The 16828-nt window shown below is 44.6% G+C and overlaps 1 protein-coding gene across 1 annotated transcript in view; it reads right to left on the bottom strand.

Annotated features, from left to right (window-relative positions):
* Positions 1-16828, bottom strand: part of MRPS5 (mitochondrial ribosomal protein S5) — an 85213-nt gene that overhangs the window by 39386 nt on the left and 28999 nt on the right. Inside the window, exon 5 of the mRNA XM_076334930.1 lies at positions 15561-15595. Coding sequence (XP_076191045.1) covers positions 15561-15595 — 35 coding nt within the window. The remainder of the gene's footprint in view (positions 1-15560; positions 15596-16828) is intronic.

The raw sequence follows: 16828 nt of genomic DNA, 5'->3' as shown, positions 1-16828 counted from the left end.
GGATTTCAGTTTCTTGCTGCAAAGTATAATTTCCCAACAAACATTATTTTAATCTCCTGTACTGTTGTGAAGATAAAGATAACGGAAAAGACATACAGAAATAGCATCATGTATGCCATCTATTTAAAATAAGAATGCTAAAAAAGATCTGTTTACTTCAAAACTCATACCTGTTATCAGAAAATTATAGGACTCAATTATCTTGGGTTCACTGCTGGCTTTGAATATAGAAGGTTTTGCTGTTGCTGCTATTTTTCTGCAAAAAACACTCCTCTTTCTCAGTTCAGATCGCTGGCAATCTCATATAACAGTAGAGCCCCAGCCTGCTTCTAAAAGCTTTTTTATTATTCAGATATAATAAAGCATTGAAACAGATTTCTATAGCACATGGAAGCACTGCATGGCAACTTAGTTTGTTGTTTAATCTAATGAATTTGAGTGTAAATTATTATGCCAGTACAGAACAGCCAACTTTAGTAAATACCTACTGTAGTACCCAAACTGACAGTCAGTTGTGACATGTCACACTAACAAAACAACAGCCGCTTTTCTGCAATGTGCCCTTTCAATTAAAGGACTAAAGCACTGCCAACTGCAGAGCTCATTAAGAAAAATCACTTCTTTATGAGCGGTGCCCATGCAACTCAACTATTACAAGTTGCCTTCCAACACAGACACAGCTAAAGGCTAAGTGGTCCAAATGGTCTTTGCTACATCAGAGTCAAAGCCCAGACAGAGTGCACAGTCCACTCCAAAACCTCATTTACTTAAAGGAGCTTTAATGAATTGTGTGGGTTTTCCAAAACCCACCACAACCATCTACTGTGTGTACAGCTACTCCTAATCTAAGAGGAAGTAAAAAAATAGAGAAGGGTTTTCTGATTCTTTAGCATCTCAAATGAAACAGCACACGTGTGTTGTTTTAAACCTGAGAATAATAGATTAATTTTGCATGTTAAAATAAGAATGCATAAAAAGTGTATGGTGCAATTCAGGACATCTCATTAATGCTCATGTAAATATTCATTTTTGTTGCATTTATCATGTTCAGCATAATCCCTAAAATACTATTAAATGGGAATTTGGTATGTAAATGGATCAGATTATCCACTTACATATGATCAGATGATCACCAGTTTCTTTTCCAATGATACCATCCTTTAAAAGCTGTTTTGGGGAAGTCTAGACATATGCACACCAGCATATGCAGTAAGGTATGCAGAAGCATGCAACCCATTTATTATTGCAACAAACCACCTGTGACATTAAGTGCAAGTTTGCTACTCATTTTATTTTCTATCATCTCTAGGCACCAATGACAAATCTGACAAGAATATATTAGAGATACTTGAGAAAACAGAAAAAATCTTGATACCAAACTCATTTGTATAGGTTTATATTCATGTCTGTTTAGATATACGTGACATATAGAGCATTAAATATGAACTGCCAGTGAAGGTCAGATCCTTTGATAAATGTTATCTTAAGATTTTGACTGAATACACTCATTAATGGAAAAGATATCCCTCATCAAACTAACTTTTATTTCATTTGTTCTTGTACATACCAGTACCACTTCACACATTCTGTTGAAGACTCTGAAAAGTCAAAGTTGATCTTAAACAGCAATTTAGTTTTAAAATAAATAGTGATCATATCCAAAGAATAAAATAGCTTTGTCAAGATAACAGAAGGGACCCTACAAATACTCATCTTACTCTAAGTGCTGGAACACTAAAAAATTAAAAATGAAAAAAAATGATGAGGACTTAATTCAGGAAAAAAATTACTCAGGCAGCAAGGCAAAGAAAGGTCTATAAAAAAAGTTTAAAGATGACTGACAGAAAAACCTGAAAAAGAAACTGTTCTTCATTTGCAAGGATGTTATCATCAGTCTGAGCAGCAAAGTGATTTTGTTCAACATCTTCATCGTCACCATAAAAGAGCACTACCAAGTAGCGGAGACATCTGAGATGATGTCTGCATAATGCTGTTTCAGGGCAAACAGAACATGAGGAAGAAACATGAGCTCAGTGATGGAGGGATTAATTACATTTAGGGGGAGAGGGGACTCTAGAAATGCGGAGAAGGAAGGAAATACATTTTTAACTCAGGCTGGACGTTTGCTAGAGCCCTTTGGAAATTCCAACAGGACAGCATTGTTCTCAAATGCATCCTATGCAGAAAGAGAACAGTTCAACTGCTGCAGAGAGAGAGATATATATGGACTAGATTAGAGACTACTCCCAGCTGCTGCCAGGGAGAAAAGTATTCCTCTTCTCTCTCATCACATACACTGACAATAGTACAGATCTACTTTCACCTCATGATAGTGTCAGATGAATACTCCTTCGGAGCCGAGTGCATATCTTTGACAGTAAATCTGCCCTAACCTTAATAATTATGCTACTTATAAAGTAAAATAAAGGGGAGTACACAAAAATGTCTATGGATTAAATGAAATGCACCTGAAAAGTCTTAAAGAATCATAGGAAAATGGGTTAGAAGGTTACCAATTTTGTCTTCCCACCCCCTCTTGACAGATTTATCTAACCTGTTTTTAAAAACCTCCAGTGACAGACATCCCATATAGAATCATAGAATCATTAAGGTTGGAAAGGACCTTTAAGATCATCGAGTCCAACCGTCAACCCAACACCACCATGCCCACTAAACCATGTCCCTAAGCACCTCATCTACACGTCTTTTAAATACTTCCAGGGATGGGGACTCAACCACGTCCCTGGGCAGCTTGTTCCAGTGCTTGATAATCATTTCTTCAGTGAAGAAATTTTTCCTAATATCCAATCTAAACCTCCCCTGGCACAACTTGAGGCCATTTCCTCTCGTCCTATCACTAGTCACTTGGGAGAAGAGACCGACACCCACCTTGCTACAACCTCCTTTCAGGTAGTTGTAGAGCGCGGTAAGGTCTCCCCTGAGCCTCCTCTTCTCCAGGCTAAACAGTCCCAGTTCCCTCAGCCGCTCCTCATAAGACTTGTTCTCCAGACCCCTCACCAGCCTCGTTGCCCTTCTCTGGACACGCTCCAGCACCTCAATGTCCTTCTTGTAGTGAGGGGCCCAGAACTGAACACAATATTCAAGGTGCGGCCTCACCAGTGCCGAGTACAGGGGCACGATCTCTTCCCTACTCCTGCTGGCCACACTATTTCTGATACAGGCCAGGATGCCATTGGCCTTCTTGGCTACCTGGGCACACTGCCGGCTCATGTTCAGCCAGCTGTCAACCAGAACCCCCAGGTCCTTTTCCGCCAGGCAGCTTTCCAGCCACTCTTCCCCAGGCCTGTAGAGCTGCATGGGGTTGTTGTGACCCAGGTGCAGGACCCGGCACTTGGCCTTGTTGAATCTCATACAGTTGGCCTTGGCCCATCGATCCAGCCTGTCCAGGTCCCTCTGCAGAGCCTTCCTACCCTCGAGCAGATCAACACTCCCGCCCAATTTGGTGTCGTCTGCAAACTTACTGAGGGTGCACTCGATCCCCTCATCCAGATCATCGATAAAGATATTGAACAAGACCAGTCCCAAACCCGAGCCCTGGGGAACACCGCTCGTGACCGGCCGCCAACTGGATGTAACTCCATTCACCACAACTCTCTGGGCCCGGCCATCCAGCCAGTTTTTTACCCAGCGAAGAGTACACCTGTCTAAGCCGTGAGCCACCAGCTTCTCGAGGAGAATGCTGTGGGAGACAGTGTCAAAGGCCTTGCTGAAGTCCAGGTAGACCACATCCACAGCCTTTCCGTTATCTACTAGGCGGGTCACCTGGTCATAGAAGGAGATCAGGTTGGTCAAGCAGGACCTGCCTCTCATGAACCCGTGCTGGCTGGGCCTGATCCCCTGGTTGTCCTGCACATGCCTTGTGAGCACCCTCAAGATGAACCGCTCCATAATCTTCCCCGGCACCGAGGTCAGGCTGACAGGCCTGTAGTTCCCCGGATCCTCCTTCCAGCCCTTCTTGTAGATGGGCGTCACATTGGCAAGCCTCCAGTTGCCCAGGACCTCCCCCATTAACCAGGACTGCTGATAAGTGATGGAGAGTGGCTTGGTGAGCTCCTCCGCCAGCTCCCTCAGCACTCTCGGGTGGATCCCATCCGGCCCCATAGACTTGTGAGCGTCCAGGTGGCGTAGCAGGTGGTTGACTGCTTCCTCTTGGATTATGGGGGGTTCATCCTGCTCGCTGTCCCTGTCTTCCAGCTCGGGGGGCTGAATACCCTGAGGATGACTGGTCTGCCTGTTAAAGACTGAGGGAAAGAAAGCATTAAGTACCTCAGCCTTTTCCTCATCCTCGGTGACAGTGTTTCCCCCCGCATCCAATAAAGGATGGAGATTCTCCTTGGCTCTCTTCTTGTCATTAATATATTTGTAAAAGCTTTTTTTGTTGTCTCTAACGACAGCGGCCAGATTGCGTTCTAGTGGGGCTTTTGCCTTTCTAATTTCCTCTCTGCATGACCTAACGACATCCCTGTACTCTTCTTGTGGAAGAAGGGGCAGGCAACTCAAGTGGTAAACTCTCCTTTTTTTTCCTGAGTTCAGCCAGGCTGGTCGTCTTCCCCACCCGTTCTTCTTACAGCACATGGGGACAGCCTGCTCCTGCACCTTTAAGACTTCCTTCTTGAAGAACGTCCAGCCTTCCTGGACCCCTTTGCCCTTCAGGACTGTCTCCCAAGGGACTCTCTCAACCAGTGTCCTGAACAGGCCAAAGTCTGCCCTCCGGAAGCCCATGGTTGCAGTTTTGCTGGCCCCGCTCCTTACTTCACCAAGAATCGAGAATTCTATCATTTCATGGTCGCTAAGCCCAAGACGGCCTCCAATCACCACATCTCCCACCAGTCCTTCTCTGTTTGTAGACAGCAGGTTGAGCGAGGCACCTCCCCTCGTAGGCTCACTTACCAACTGTGTCAGGAAGTTGTCTTCCACACACTCCAGGAACCTCCTAGACTGTTTCCTCTCTGCTGTGTTGTATTTCCAGCAGACACCTGGGAAGTTGAAGTCCCCCACGAGAACAAGGACTAGCGATTGTGAGACTTCTGCCAGCTGCTTGTAGAATGCTTCATCCACCTCTTCATCCTGGTTGGGTGGTCTATAACAGACTCCCAGCAGGATATCTGCCTCATTGGCCTTCCCCCTCATCCTTACCCATAAACACTCAACCGTATCATCATCACAATCGCTGAGCTCTAGACAATCGAAACACTCCCTAACATACAGAGCCACCCCACCGCCTCTCCTTCCTCGCCTGTCCCTTCTGAAGAGTCTATAGCCATCCATTGCAGCACTCCAGTCATGAGAGTCACCCCACCATGTTTCTGTGATGGCGACTAAGTCATATCTCTCCTGCTGCACAATGGCTTCCAGCTCCTCCTGTTTGCCGCCCATGCTGCATTGGTGCATTGGTGTAGATGCACTTGAGCTGGCCTATCGATTTTGCCCCCAGCATTGGCATGCCACCCCTAGGCTCATCTCTAGTGAACCTGGTTTTATCCCCTTCCCCCTTCAAACCTAGTTTAGAGCCCTCTCAATGAGCCCCACCAATTCACGAGCAAGAATCCTTTTCCCCCTGTGAGACAGCTGAACTCCATCTGTCACCAGCAGGCCCGGTGCCATGTAAACCTCCCCATGATCAAAAAAGCCAAAATTCCGCCGATGGCACCAGCCCCCAAGCCACGTGTTGATCAGGTGTGTTCTCCTGTTCCTTTCAGGATTCTTCCCTGCCACTGTAGGGATTGAGGAAAACACTACCTGTGCTCCTGATCCTTCAACCAATCTCCCCAGTGCCCTGAAGTCCCTTTTGATCGCTTCTGGACTTCTCTCTGCAACCTCATCACTGCCAGCCTGTATAACCAATAGCGGGTAGTAGTCATAAGGCCATACCAGACCAGGGAGTTTCCTAGTAATGTCTCTGACCCGGGCCTCAGGGAGGCAGCAGACTTCCCTGTGGGATGGGTCCAGTAGGTATATAGGGCCCTCTGTTCCCCTCAGAAGGGAATTGCCTATGACAATTACCCTCCTTTTTTTCTTAGCAGAGGCAGTCATAATGTGTGGGGCTGACTGCCTCACCCTAAGCGACCCCCTGGATGGACGTTCATCTACATCCTCATTTGCCTGGCCCTCAAGTTCCAGGACCCCATATTTGTTGTGTAAGAGCAACTAGGAAGGTGAGGGAGGCTGGGCGGGGGATCACTTGGCACCCCGAGCAGGGACCTGTTTCCATTCCCCCCCCCGTCACTTAGGCCTCCTCCTTCTGCCTGGTGGCAAGAGGGCAGGGGATCCTCTGCTTCTTGTGGAGCCTCCATCTGCTGCCTTTGCCTCAGGGATGGTAGGGTGCGGCTCCACCAATCTATCTCCCTCTCACGCTCCCTGATACTCCTTAACCTTTCCACTTCCTCCTTCAGCTCTGCCACCAGGCTGAGCAGATCATCCCCCTGGTCACACCACACACAGGTGTGCTCCCAGACAATCCATTCTAGTATTCAACTTTCCTTTTGCAACTCATTTTTTACATCTATATTTCCCTTGCTCATTATTTAAATCCATTGCTTCTTATCCTTATCACAGCAGACACGTAAAACAGCTTATTCCTTTCCCCATCAGAGGATTTTTTAAAATATATAAACCAACTCATGACTTTTAATTACCCAATCTGACATTACAATACAACATCATTGTTTTCCATGTCTCAGAAGATACTCAAAATCACTGCAACAGGCAAGAATTTTGATACATAGGATTAATCTAGAAATCATTCAAGCCACTGGATCGATTCCCAACTGATGGTCATCTCAGCAAAATGCAGGAAGATAATCAAGGACAAAGAAAACCAGGACAGGAGAGAACACTCAGAGGCTTTTCTGAAGTAGAGCTGTCAGTCAGCTCAACTTGACTGATTATTCTTTTAACTTTCAGACAAGGAGCTGTTGCAAATTAGTCTATTCTGTTTAAGGAAATGTTTCTCATAAGCCCTCTTTCCCAGCTAAATAGACTTCAAGTAACTCACTTTCCAATAGGTTATGCTTGTACACAGTTTAAAAGAAATGAATGCTGCTCTCAGTTATATTAACTTTGTTCTTACTCTTGCACCCTGTACACGCTATTTATTAGTTACTCAAAGCCATTTAAAAGCTATTTTATTTTCATTCTGGCAAAATCTTACCTACTCTGGCCACATATATTTCAATGAAGACAATGGATAGACTCCTATTATCACATCAAATACAACATTAAAATTCTCAAATGTTGGTGAAAATAATTTCTGAATAAAACATTTCTTCATGGAAAGTACCTCACCAAGGAATGGCAAAACAATTTCAAGCAAAAGGCAGTTGACCACCATTTCAAAGACAGGTGACACAAACAACGACAGGCAGAGCTAAAAACAAAAAGACAGAAAATTGTTTCTTATCTCCACATGAGAGATGTGGTTCACAGCTGATATTCAGTACTTCTGGTTCCACCCTTTATATTAAGCCTCTAAATAAGGCAACATCTAAGAGTATTATTGTTAAAGGACATAATTTATTTCCCTAACTTGAAGTATCTGCTTTTTTTCTCAAAACAGACAGTGATGGAAATTAGATACTGATGTAGCTTTAAGGTCTCTTGCACATCTCACTTCCTACTTCTAAACCTATGCAGCCTTGTGCTGCAATGAACCCTGCAAAACTGGCAGATAAAGGGACTCTTTGCTTTATACATTTGGTCCTGTTCTGGACTGGGACATGGCCATCTCCTTCCCTCTTTGACTACAATCCTAGTTAAAGGGCAACCTTTTCCTTACTCTCCAAACCAAGTAAACACTTGATTTCACAGTTCTTTACACAGCAACTCTGATTTTATTACTTTTTTTACTTTATTTCACTTTTTCCTCTCTCAAAAGGCATCCTTGCAGAGCATTCTGAAACACACACCCTACCTTCCCTGGGACAGGCCCAATAGGCAGACAGGACACATGACACTGAGGATCTCCTATCCTCTCTCCACCTGGCTGAACGCAGTGACTCAAGGAATAGGGGGCAATGGCAGAAAGTTCCTGCCCAGCACAGCAGGCGTGTCTCCCCTGTGACTACCCTACCCTCCCAGTTGCCCTTGCATAATAGGTATGAGGCTCTGCAAGTCGAACAATGACGAGGACGATGGTTCATCTAGCTTGGAGGTGTCACTGAGGTTAAGCTGGTCTACGCCCTGCATCAAAACCGCTTCCATAAAGAAAAAAAGACAGGTCATTGTCATAGGAGATTCTCTCCTGAAGGGAACAGAAGGCCCAATATGCAGACCAGACCCACTTCTTAGGGAAGTCTGCTGCCTCCCTGGGGAAGAGAAAGCTTCCTACCCTGGTACGGCCCTCGGATTACTATCCATTATTGATTTTTCAGGTAGGCAGGGATGAAGTTGCAACTAGAAGTCTGAGGGCAATCAAGAGAGACTGCAGGGCCTTGGGACGACTGGTTAAGGGATCAGGAGCACAAGTAGTGTTCTCCTCTGTCCTTCCAGTTGCAGGGAATGGTGAGGGAAGAAACAGGAAGAGCCAGCAGATCAATACCTGGCTCCAAGCCTGGTGTCACCGGCAGAATTTGGGGGGTTTTGACCATGGGTCGGTTTACACAACACCAGGCCTGCTGGCAACAGATGGGGTGTACCTGTCTCGAAGGGGGGAAAGGATCTTTGCACAGGAGTTCGCAGGGCTCGTTGAAAGAGCTTTAAATGGGATTTGAAGGGGGAAAGGGATAAAACCAGGCTCACTAGCAATAAGCCTGGGGGTGGCACACCAATGTTTGAGAGATGGTGTGCTAGTGAGGTCCTTCAGTCTGCCATCTCAGCGGAGGTAGGGGATGGAGAGCCATGCAACAGCAAAGACACAAGGGTTATTGATGTGTTAGAAACCACGGAAGCACCTGAGAATGGTCATGTAGGAATTAAAGCTTCTCCCCTCAAAAAGGTGGTGGGATCAATAGCCCAACTCAAGTGCATCTACACCAATGCACGCAGCATGGGCGGCAAACAGGAGGAGCTGGAAGCCATTGTGCAGCGGGAGAGATATGACTTAGTCGCCATCATGGAAACATGGTGGGATGACTTGCACAACTGGAGTGCTGCAAGGGATGGCTATAAATTCTTCAGAAGGGACAGGCAAGGAAGGAGAGGCGGTGGGGTAGCCCTGTATGTTAGGGAGTGTTTTGACTGTCTAGAGCTTGATGATGGTGATGATAGGGTCAAGTGTTTATGGGTAAGAATCAGGGGGAAGGCCAACAAGGCAGATATCATGGTGGGAGTCTGTTACAGACCATCCAACCAGGATGAAGAGGCAGATGAAATATTCTACAAGCAGCTGGCAGAAGTCTCACAATTGCTAGCCCTTGTTCTCGTGGGGGACTTCAACTTACCAGACATGTACTAGAAATACAATACAGCGGAGAGGAAACAGTCCAGGAGGTTCCTGGAGTGTGTGGAGGATAACTTCCTGACACAGCTGGTGAGGGAGCCAACTAGGGAAAGCACCCCGCTGGACCTGTTGTTTGTGAACAGAGAAGGACTTGTGGGTGATGTGATGGTTGGAGGCCGTCTTGGGCAGAGCGATCATGAAATGATAGAGTTTATGATTCTCTGAGAAGGAGGGGAGCCAGCAGAACTGCCACCTTGGACTTCCAGAGGGCAGACTCTGGCCTGTTTAGGAGACTGGTTGACAGAGTCCCTTGGGAGGCAGTCCTGAAGAGCAAAGGAGTCCAGGAAGGCTAGACATTTTTCAAGAAGGAACTCTTAAAGGCGCAGGACCAGGCCATCCCCATGTGCCAAGAGACGAGCTGGCGGGGAAGAAGACCAGCCTGGCTGAACAGAGAGCTTTGGTTGGAACTCAGGAAAAAAAGTTTATGACCTTTGGAAGAAGGGGCAAGCAACTCAGGAGGACTACAAGGATGTGGTGAGGTTATGCAGGGAGAAAATTAGAAGGGGCAAAGCCCAGCTAGAACTTAATCTGGCTACTTCTGTAAAAGACAATAAAACATGTTTCTATAAATACAGTAGCAACAAATGGAGGGCTAAGGAGAATCTCCAACCTTTATTGGATGCAGGGGGGGAACACTGTCACCGAGGATGAGGAAAAGGCTGAGGTACTTAATGCTTTCTTTCCCTCAGTCTTTAACAGGCAGACCAGTTGTTCTCCGGGTACCCAGCCCCCTGAGCTGGAAGACATGGACGGGGAGCAGAATGAAGCCCCCAGAATCCGAGAGGAAATGGTTAGCAACCTCCTACACCACTTAGACACACACAAGTCTATGGGGCTGGGTGCTGAGGGAGCTGGCAGAAGTGCTCACCGAGCCACTTTCAATTCTTTATCAGCAGTCCTGGCTAACTGGGAAGGTCCTAGTTGACTGGAGGTTAGCAAATGCGACGCCTATCTACAAGAAGGGCCGGAAGGAGGATCTGGGGAACTACAGGCCTGTCAGCCTGACCTCGGTGCCGGGGAAGATTATGGAGCAGTTCATCTTGAGGGTGCTCACAAGGCATGTGCAGGACAACCAGGGGATCAGGCCCAGCCAGCACGGGTTCATGAGAGGCAGGTCCTGCTTGACCAACCTGATCTCCTTCTATGACCAGGTGACCCGCCTAGTAGATAACGGAAAGGCTGTGGATGTGGTCTACCTGGACTTCAGTAAAGCCTTTGACACTGTCTCCCACAGCATTCTCCTAGAGAAGCTGGTGGCTCACGGCTTAGACAGGTGGACTCTTCGCTGGGTAAAAAACTGGCTGGACGGCCGGGCCCAGAGAGTTGTGGTGAATGGAGTTACATCCAGTTGGCGGCCGGTCACAAGCGGTGTTCCCCAGGGCTCAGTACTGGGGCCGGTCTTGTTCAATATCTTTATCGATGATCTGGATGAGGGGATTGAGTGCACCCTCAGTAAGTTTGCAGACGACACCAAGTTGGGCGGGAGTGTTGATCTGCTCGAGGGTAGGAAGGCTCTGCAGAGGGACCTGGACAGGCTGGATCGATGGGCCGAGGCCAATTCTATGAGGTTCAATAAGGCTAAGTGTCAGGTCCTGCACCTGGGTCACAACAACCCCATGCAGCTCTACAGGCCTGGGGAAGAGTGGCTGGAAAGCTGCCTGTTGGAAAAGGACCTGGGGGTGCTGGTTGACAGCCGGCTGAACATGAGCCGGCAGTGTGCCCAGGTAGCCAAGAAGGCCAATGGCATCCTGGCCTGTATCAGAAATAGTGTGGCCAGCAGGAGTAGGGAAGTGATCGTGCCCCTGTACTCGGCACTGGTGAGGCCGCACCTTGAATACTGTGTTCAGTTCTGGGCCCCTCACTACAAGAAGGACATTGAGGTGCTGGAGCGTGTCCAGAGAAGGGCAACGAGGCTGGTGAGGGGTCTGGAGAACAAGTCTTATGAGGAGCGGCTGAGGGAACTGGGACTGTTTAGCCTGGAGAAGAGGAGGCTCAGGGGAGACCTTACCACGCTCTACAACTACCTGAAAGGAGGTTGTAGCAAGGTGGGTGTCGGTCTCTTCTCCCAAGTAACTAGCGATAGGACGAGAGGAAATGGCCTCAAGTTGTGCCAGGGGAGGTTTAGATTGGATATTAGGAAAAATTTCTTCACTGAAGAAATGATTATCAAGCACTGGAACAGGCTGCCCAGGGACATGGTTGAGTCACCATCCCTGGAGGTATTTAAAAGACGTGTGATGTGGTGCTTAGGGACATGGTTTAGTGGTGGACTGGGCAGTGTTAGGTTTATGGTTGGACTCATTTTCCAACCTTAATGATTCTATGATTCTACAAAAAGTGAGATGTTTGGCCATGTTCCAAGAAAAATGCAATCAGACATAAGGTCTGGTAAGAAAATCAATGTTTGGCATTTATAGCTTGCTTAGTGATATGCAGTGCAGAAGAAAGTTTCTGTCTCAAAGAGATTAAATTCTGAATATGAGATTTTACTATGACCACAATGCAAAATCTTGAAACAGAATAACTGTTTTCAAGTGCATCCTACTAATTAAGAACATGTTGTTCCTTGCCAGCTTTGTCAGACAAAGGATTTAAAAAGGATTTGCATGAAGGAAAACCAGCTGTTCCAACAGTATATGACAGTGCATAGTAGTGGACAGAAAGAGTGTGATCCAAAAAGGGCATCACTAGTGAACTTTGGTAGTGGAACACAAGATGATATGCTGTATCTCAAACACAGATACTTTGGAACAAATACCTTGTCTGGACACAGGTACAACATAATATTGGATAAAAATACAGGCAATGTTTCACAGAATTGTTTGGTAAGCAAAGCTGTAGCAATGACAAGAGTAAAGTGATGAATATTAATCTCTACCCATTTAAAATTGCATAACAACTCAACGGTCAGTCAGTATTAAGCAAAGAGACCTGATGTGCATCTATCACAGAATGTGTATTAATTCAGGTTAATACCTTGGCTCTCAGATCATGGTTAGAAATGAGAGAAGTCTCGTTTTCAAAGCAGCAGCTAGACTAGTATAGTTTTTCAATAATAAAGTAGTTAAATGGTAGTAGTTAAAGGTTCTGATTATAATCCTGAAAGGAACATAAATCTAATAAGCAATTTCATCTGTAGGTAAGTAAACAACAGGAGAATGTTCTAAAGTGACAAGTTTACGCAATTGGTCATAGCCAACATGGGTTCACAAGGGGAAAGTCCTGTTTAACCAACTTAATTTCCTTTTATGACAAGGTCACCCATCTAGTTGACCAAGGGAAGACAGCAGATGTGGGTTTCTTTGCATTTTAGCAAAGCTTTTGATACTGTCTCTCACAGTATCCTTCTGCACAAAGTGTCCAGCATACAGCTAGATATGTCCGTAATACGTTGGGTGAACGACTGGCTGACGAGTCAGGCTCAAAGAGCTATAGTAAATGGGGTTGCATCAAGCTGGCGACCAGCCACTATTGGGCTCAATTTTAGGGCCAGCGCTCTATAATGTTTTTATAAATGATCTGGATGCAGGAGTCAAATGTACATTAAGTAAGTTTGCCAACAATAGTAAATTAGGAGGAGGAACTGTGGACTCCCTCGAGGGTAGAGAGGCCTTACAGAGAGATCTGGATAGACTCTGGATAGACTGGATAGAGAGCTGGGCAGTCATCAATCATATGAAATTTAACAAGAGCAAGTGATGGATTCTGCACCTGGAACAGGGTAATCCTGGTTATATGTACAAATTGAGGGATGAGAGGCTGGAGAGCAGCCCCACAGAAAGAGATCTGGGGGTTTGGGTTGATGGCAAGCTGAATATGAATCAACAGCGTGCCCTGAAAGCCAAAAAGGCCAACCGTGTGATGGGGTGCATCAAGCACAACATAGCTAGCTGGTTGAGGGAGGTGATTGTCTCACTCTACACCGCACTGGTGCGGCCCCACCTCGAGTACCGTGTGCAGTTTTGGGTACCTCAATATAAGAAGGACATCAAACTACTAGAGTGTGTCCAGAGGAGGGCGACCAAGATGGTGAAAGGTCTTGAGGACAAGACTTATGAGGAGCAGTTGAGGTCACTTGGTTAGTTCAGCTTGGAGAAGAGAAGGCTGAGGGGTGACCTCATTGCAGTCTACAACTTCCTCAAGGGGGGCAGCGGAGGGGGAGGTTCTGATCTCCTCTCTCTGGTGACCAGCGATAGGACACAAGGAAACGGTATGAAGCTGCGTCAGGGGAAGTTCAGATTGGACATTAGGAAAAGGTTCTTCACTGACAGGGTGGTCGGTCACTGGAACAGGCTCCCCACAGAAGTGGTCATGGCACCAAGCCTGTCAGAGTTCAAGGAGTGTCTGGACAATGCTCTTAGTCATATGGTTTAGTTTTAGGTAGTCCTGCGAGGAGCAGGGAGTTGGACTCTCTTCCAACCCAAGATATTCTATGATTCTAATTACTTTACACACAAAGCTACTGGGTTGATTTATGCACCAGAGTATTTGTATAACAAGGTTAAATGTAATTTATCAAAGCACAATCCGAATTTTGACCAGAAGTCCTTAGGAATGCAAGAGTTCAGTGGCAGTTACTGGAGGCTCAGATTCTTCCACTCTGGGTGCCCAATTATACAAAGGAAGTCACCTTACAGTAGCTGTTTCCAGAATGGCAGCACTCTGTCACAACCACCTCTGCAGAATGCTCCGCAAAGATGCCTTCCTCCACCCTGCAGCCGACCTGAAGAGTCACAGGCACAGTTTCCTGCTTTGTGGGGCTCCACAGACCAGTGAGGTGGGCTTCAGGGCACAAGGAGCTGAACATGGCTCTAAGATCTCTCCCCAGCAAAACGTGCTGCAAGTAACACTGACTTTCTCCCAGTCCCTTCTCCTTCACCAAGAAGATCAATACTTATGAACAAGAGAGACTTGGCAAAATCTTATCTTATTTGGGGGCTTTCTGATGCCCCCAGCTGGAAGTGGTCAATTTGTCACACCATAGAGGGTTTTGCTTTCTAATGGATCAATCATTTCAGCAATTATCAAGTCCTTTTAACACATTAGGTATTTAAATAAATAAATAAATAAATAAATAGATAAATAAGTTTGAGATTTCAGTTGTCTAAAAAACAAACTTCTGGACACAGACTTGGAAATGACCGCTGCTACCACAAGTCTCACTAAAATTACAACGCAAGTAGAAGAGAAGGGAACATGCAAGGATAGAGAGCAAATAATTGTTCTCACTTCCAGAGCTGCTCCCCTTCTGGATGCTGTGCATCATCTGATTCTGGATTGGGAGCAAATGAGTCACAAGAAATCAATTTATTTCTGAAGTTATGATTCCCCCCAACAATGCTTATACTAGTTCTATGGTTTCCATAGCAACTAATGTATTTGAAGTGAAAGAAAAACTAGTTTTTTAAACTTTCCATTACGATAAATGGAAAGCATATTTTGTGATAGCATGGGTGTGCGTGGCACTAACTGTTAATGGTCTGCTTTGGAATGAGTTGTAAGTTGCCTTCTTCAGTAATGGCTTTTCCATTGAGAAGTAACATGGGTCCACATATCTGCATTACTAACACTTCACATTTCACCAGTAAAAAATTATTACCAATGGATTACCTTGTTTTCGAAGCCAAATCCACCTTTATCATATTTAGGACAAGTGAGTATTTTATTAGTTGAGAGGCACACAAAAGGGGATCTTCACTCCACTCACTCTCTGCCCTGTGCCGCCACTCCCCCCCTTTAATTCATTATTCATTTTACAAGCAGAGTTATACAACTTCCTATTTGTAGTTTTGTCTGAGAAATAACCCTAACACTTTACTAGGTTCCCTATTACGGTTGTATGTGAACTATTAAAGCTTTATCTGCAGGCATTTGCCATTTCAGAGTTACTCAAAACCACCTTTGAATTAGATGTTATTTGCTCAACAGAGAAGATAAGACCCCAATGAAAAGAATGACAGATTATGTCATGCATTTGAAACAGAATACCAGACTAATTCCTATTGCTTTAAGATTGACTTAGCAAAGACTGGTTAAATAATTGCAAGCTCAATATATATAGTGATAATTATTTAAAGTCCTTGAAAAGATTTGTAATGCTTACCTCAATGACTCTTGTTTCAAAGTCTTCGTAAGTTTCTGTTGGGAGAAAAATACGGTATTACATTTCCTTGTATTACTTACCTATCAGCATAGCTCCCCGTAGGTGGTATAATTGAAAAAGGACACAATTTTTATGTAACTGTAATTTATAAATTAATCTCAGCAGTAAGTAGAAAAGGTAAGAATATTTTGAACAAACGTATCTAAAGTGAGCTTCATTAGTTGCTTCCTTTTAAAAAGACCTCAAATATGGTTTTTTACTTGACTCCATTCATTCAATCTCTTTTAGAAAAAGGTCAGTGAAAAAACAGCATGTAGCTCTTATTTATAAAGCATAGGTTTTTTTCATTTCTTCAGTAAAATTAACTCAGGTGAAGAAAACTTGCTTAAAAAAAAATCCAGTTAAAATGATAACTTGTCAGAAAGCATAATACTACTCTTGTTATAATTACAACACAGCTCCTATTTTAATTATGAGATGACAACTGTTAAATACATTCATTGTGCTCTATTAGGGACCCCAACCTCCAACTGCAATCAATATCTCATCTTTTTAAGTACCAGACATGCAGAGAAGTAGGACATAAACAGTCTCCAAAGACTGTCCAACCAAATAACCAGAGTAGCACAAAGGAAGAAAAATAATCCTTTTTTAAAATGGTAAAGCAAAACATACAAATTTAACTGCTTTGTTTGAACATCACATAGAAAGCAAAGCTGATAGATAAACTGAGACATCCTCAGAATCTGTTGAATATTTTGATCACAAGCTAAGCTATACATCCTCTCCAAATTAAACCTGAAACTTTCTTTTGGAAATCACTGCAACTCACCACTTACATTGAAGCATTTTTATTAAGTTATATCTTATATTCTTCCTGATTCTTTCCAATTGCAGAAATGTTGTGAAAAACAACTATCCACAGCGTGTTATGAAAACAGAATGTTTTGGGTTTTCACTGGCTGGCAGTGTAAACTGCCTTCTTCCCTAAATACTGCTCTAAAACTGTAAATGAACCCCATATACACTGAGCAAAGGGCTCAATGATTAAAAAATAAAAAGGTAAAACACCAAATGGGTCACTTCCATCATGGCCAAACTATTATCCAATATTGTTCAGAATGTTCTGAAACTTGTACTAGGCAATCAACAGGGATTCAAAGAAATTGCAGGTATTTCTTGATACATATTTCTGTGAAATTCCAGAAAGGGGAGGGGGAGGATAAAACAAATCAATACATAGCCACTTCAAATAATCAAGAATCACA

This window comes from Aptenodytes patagonicus, chromosome 3, assembly GCF_965638725.1.
Source record: "Aptenodytes patagonicus chromosome 3, bAptPat1.pri.cur, whole genome shotgun sequence".
NCBI classification, from domain to species: Eukaryota; Metazoa; Chordata; class Aves; order Sphenisciformes; family Spheniscidae; genus Aptenodytes; species Aptenodytes patagonicus.
Note: the sequence above shows the minus strand (reverse complement) of the source record. Positions and strands in the feature narration are given on the sequence as shown.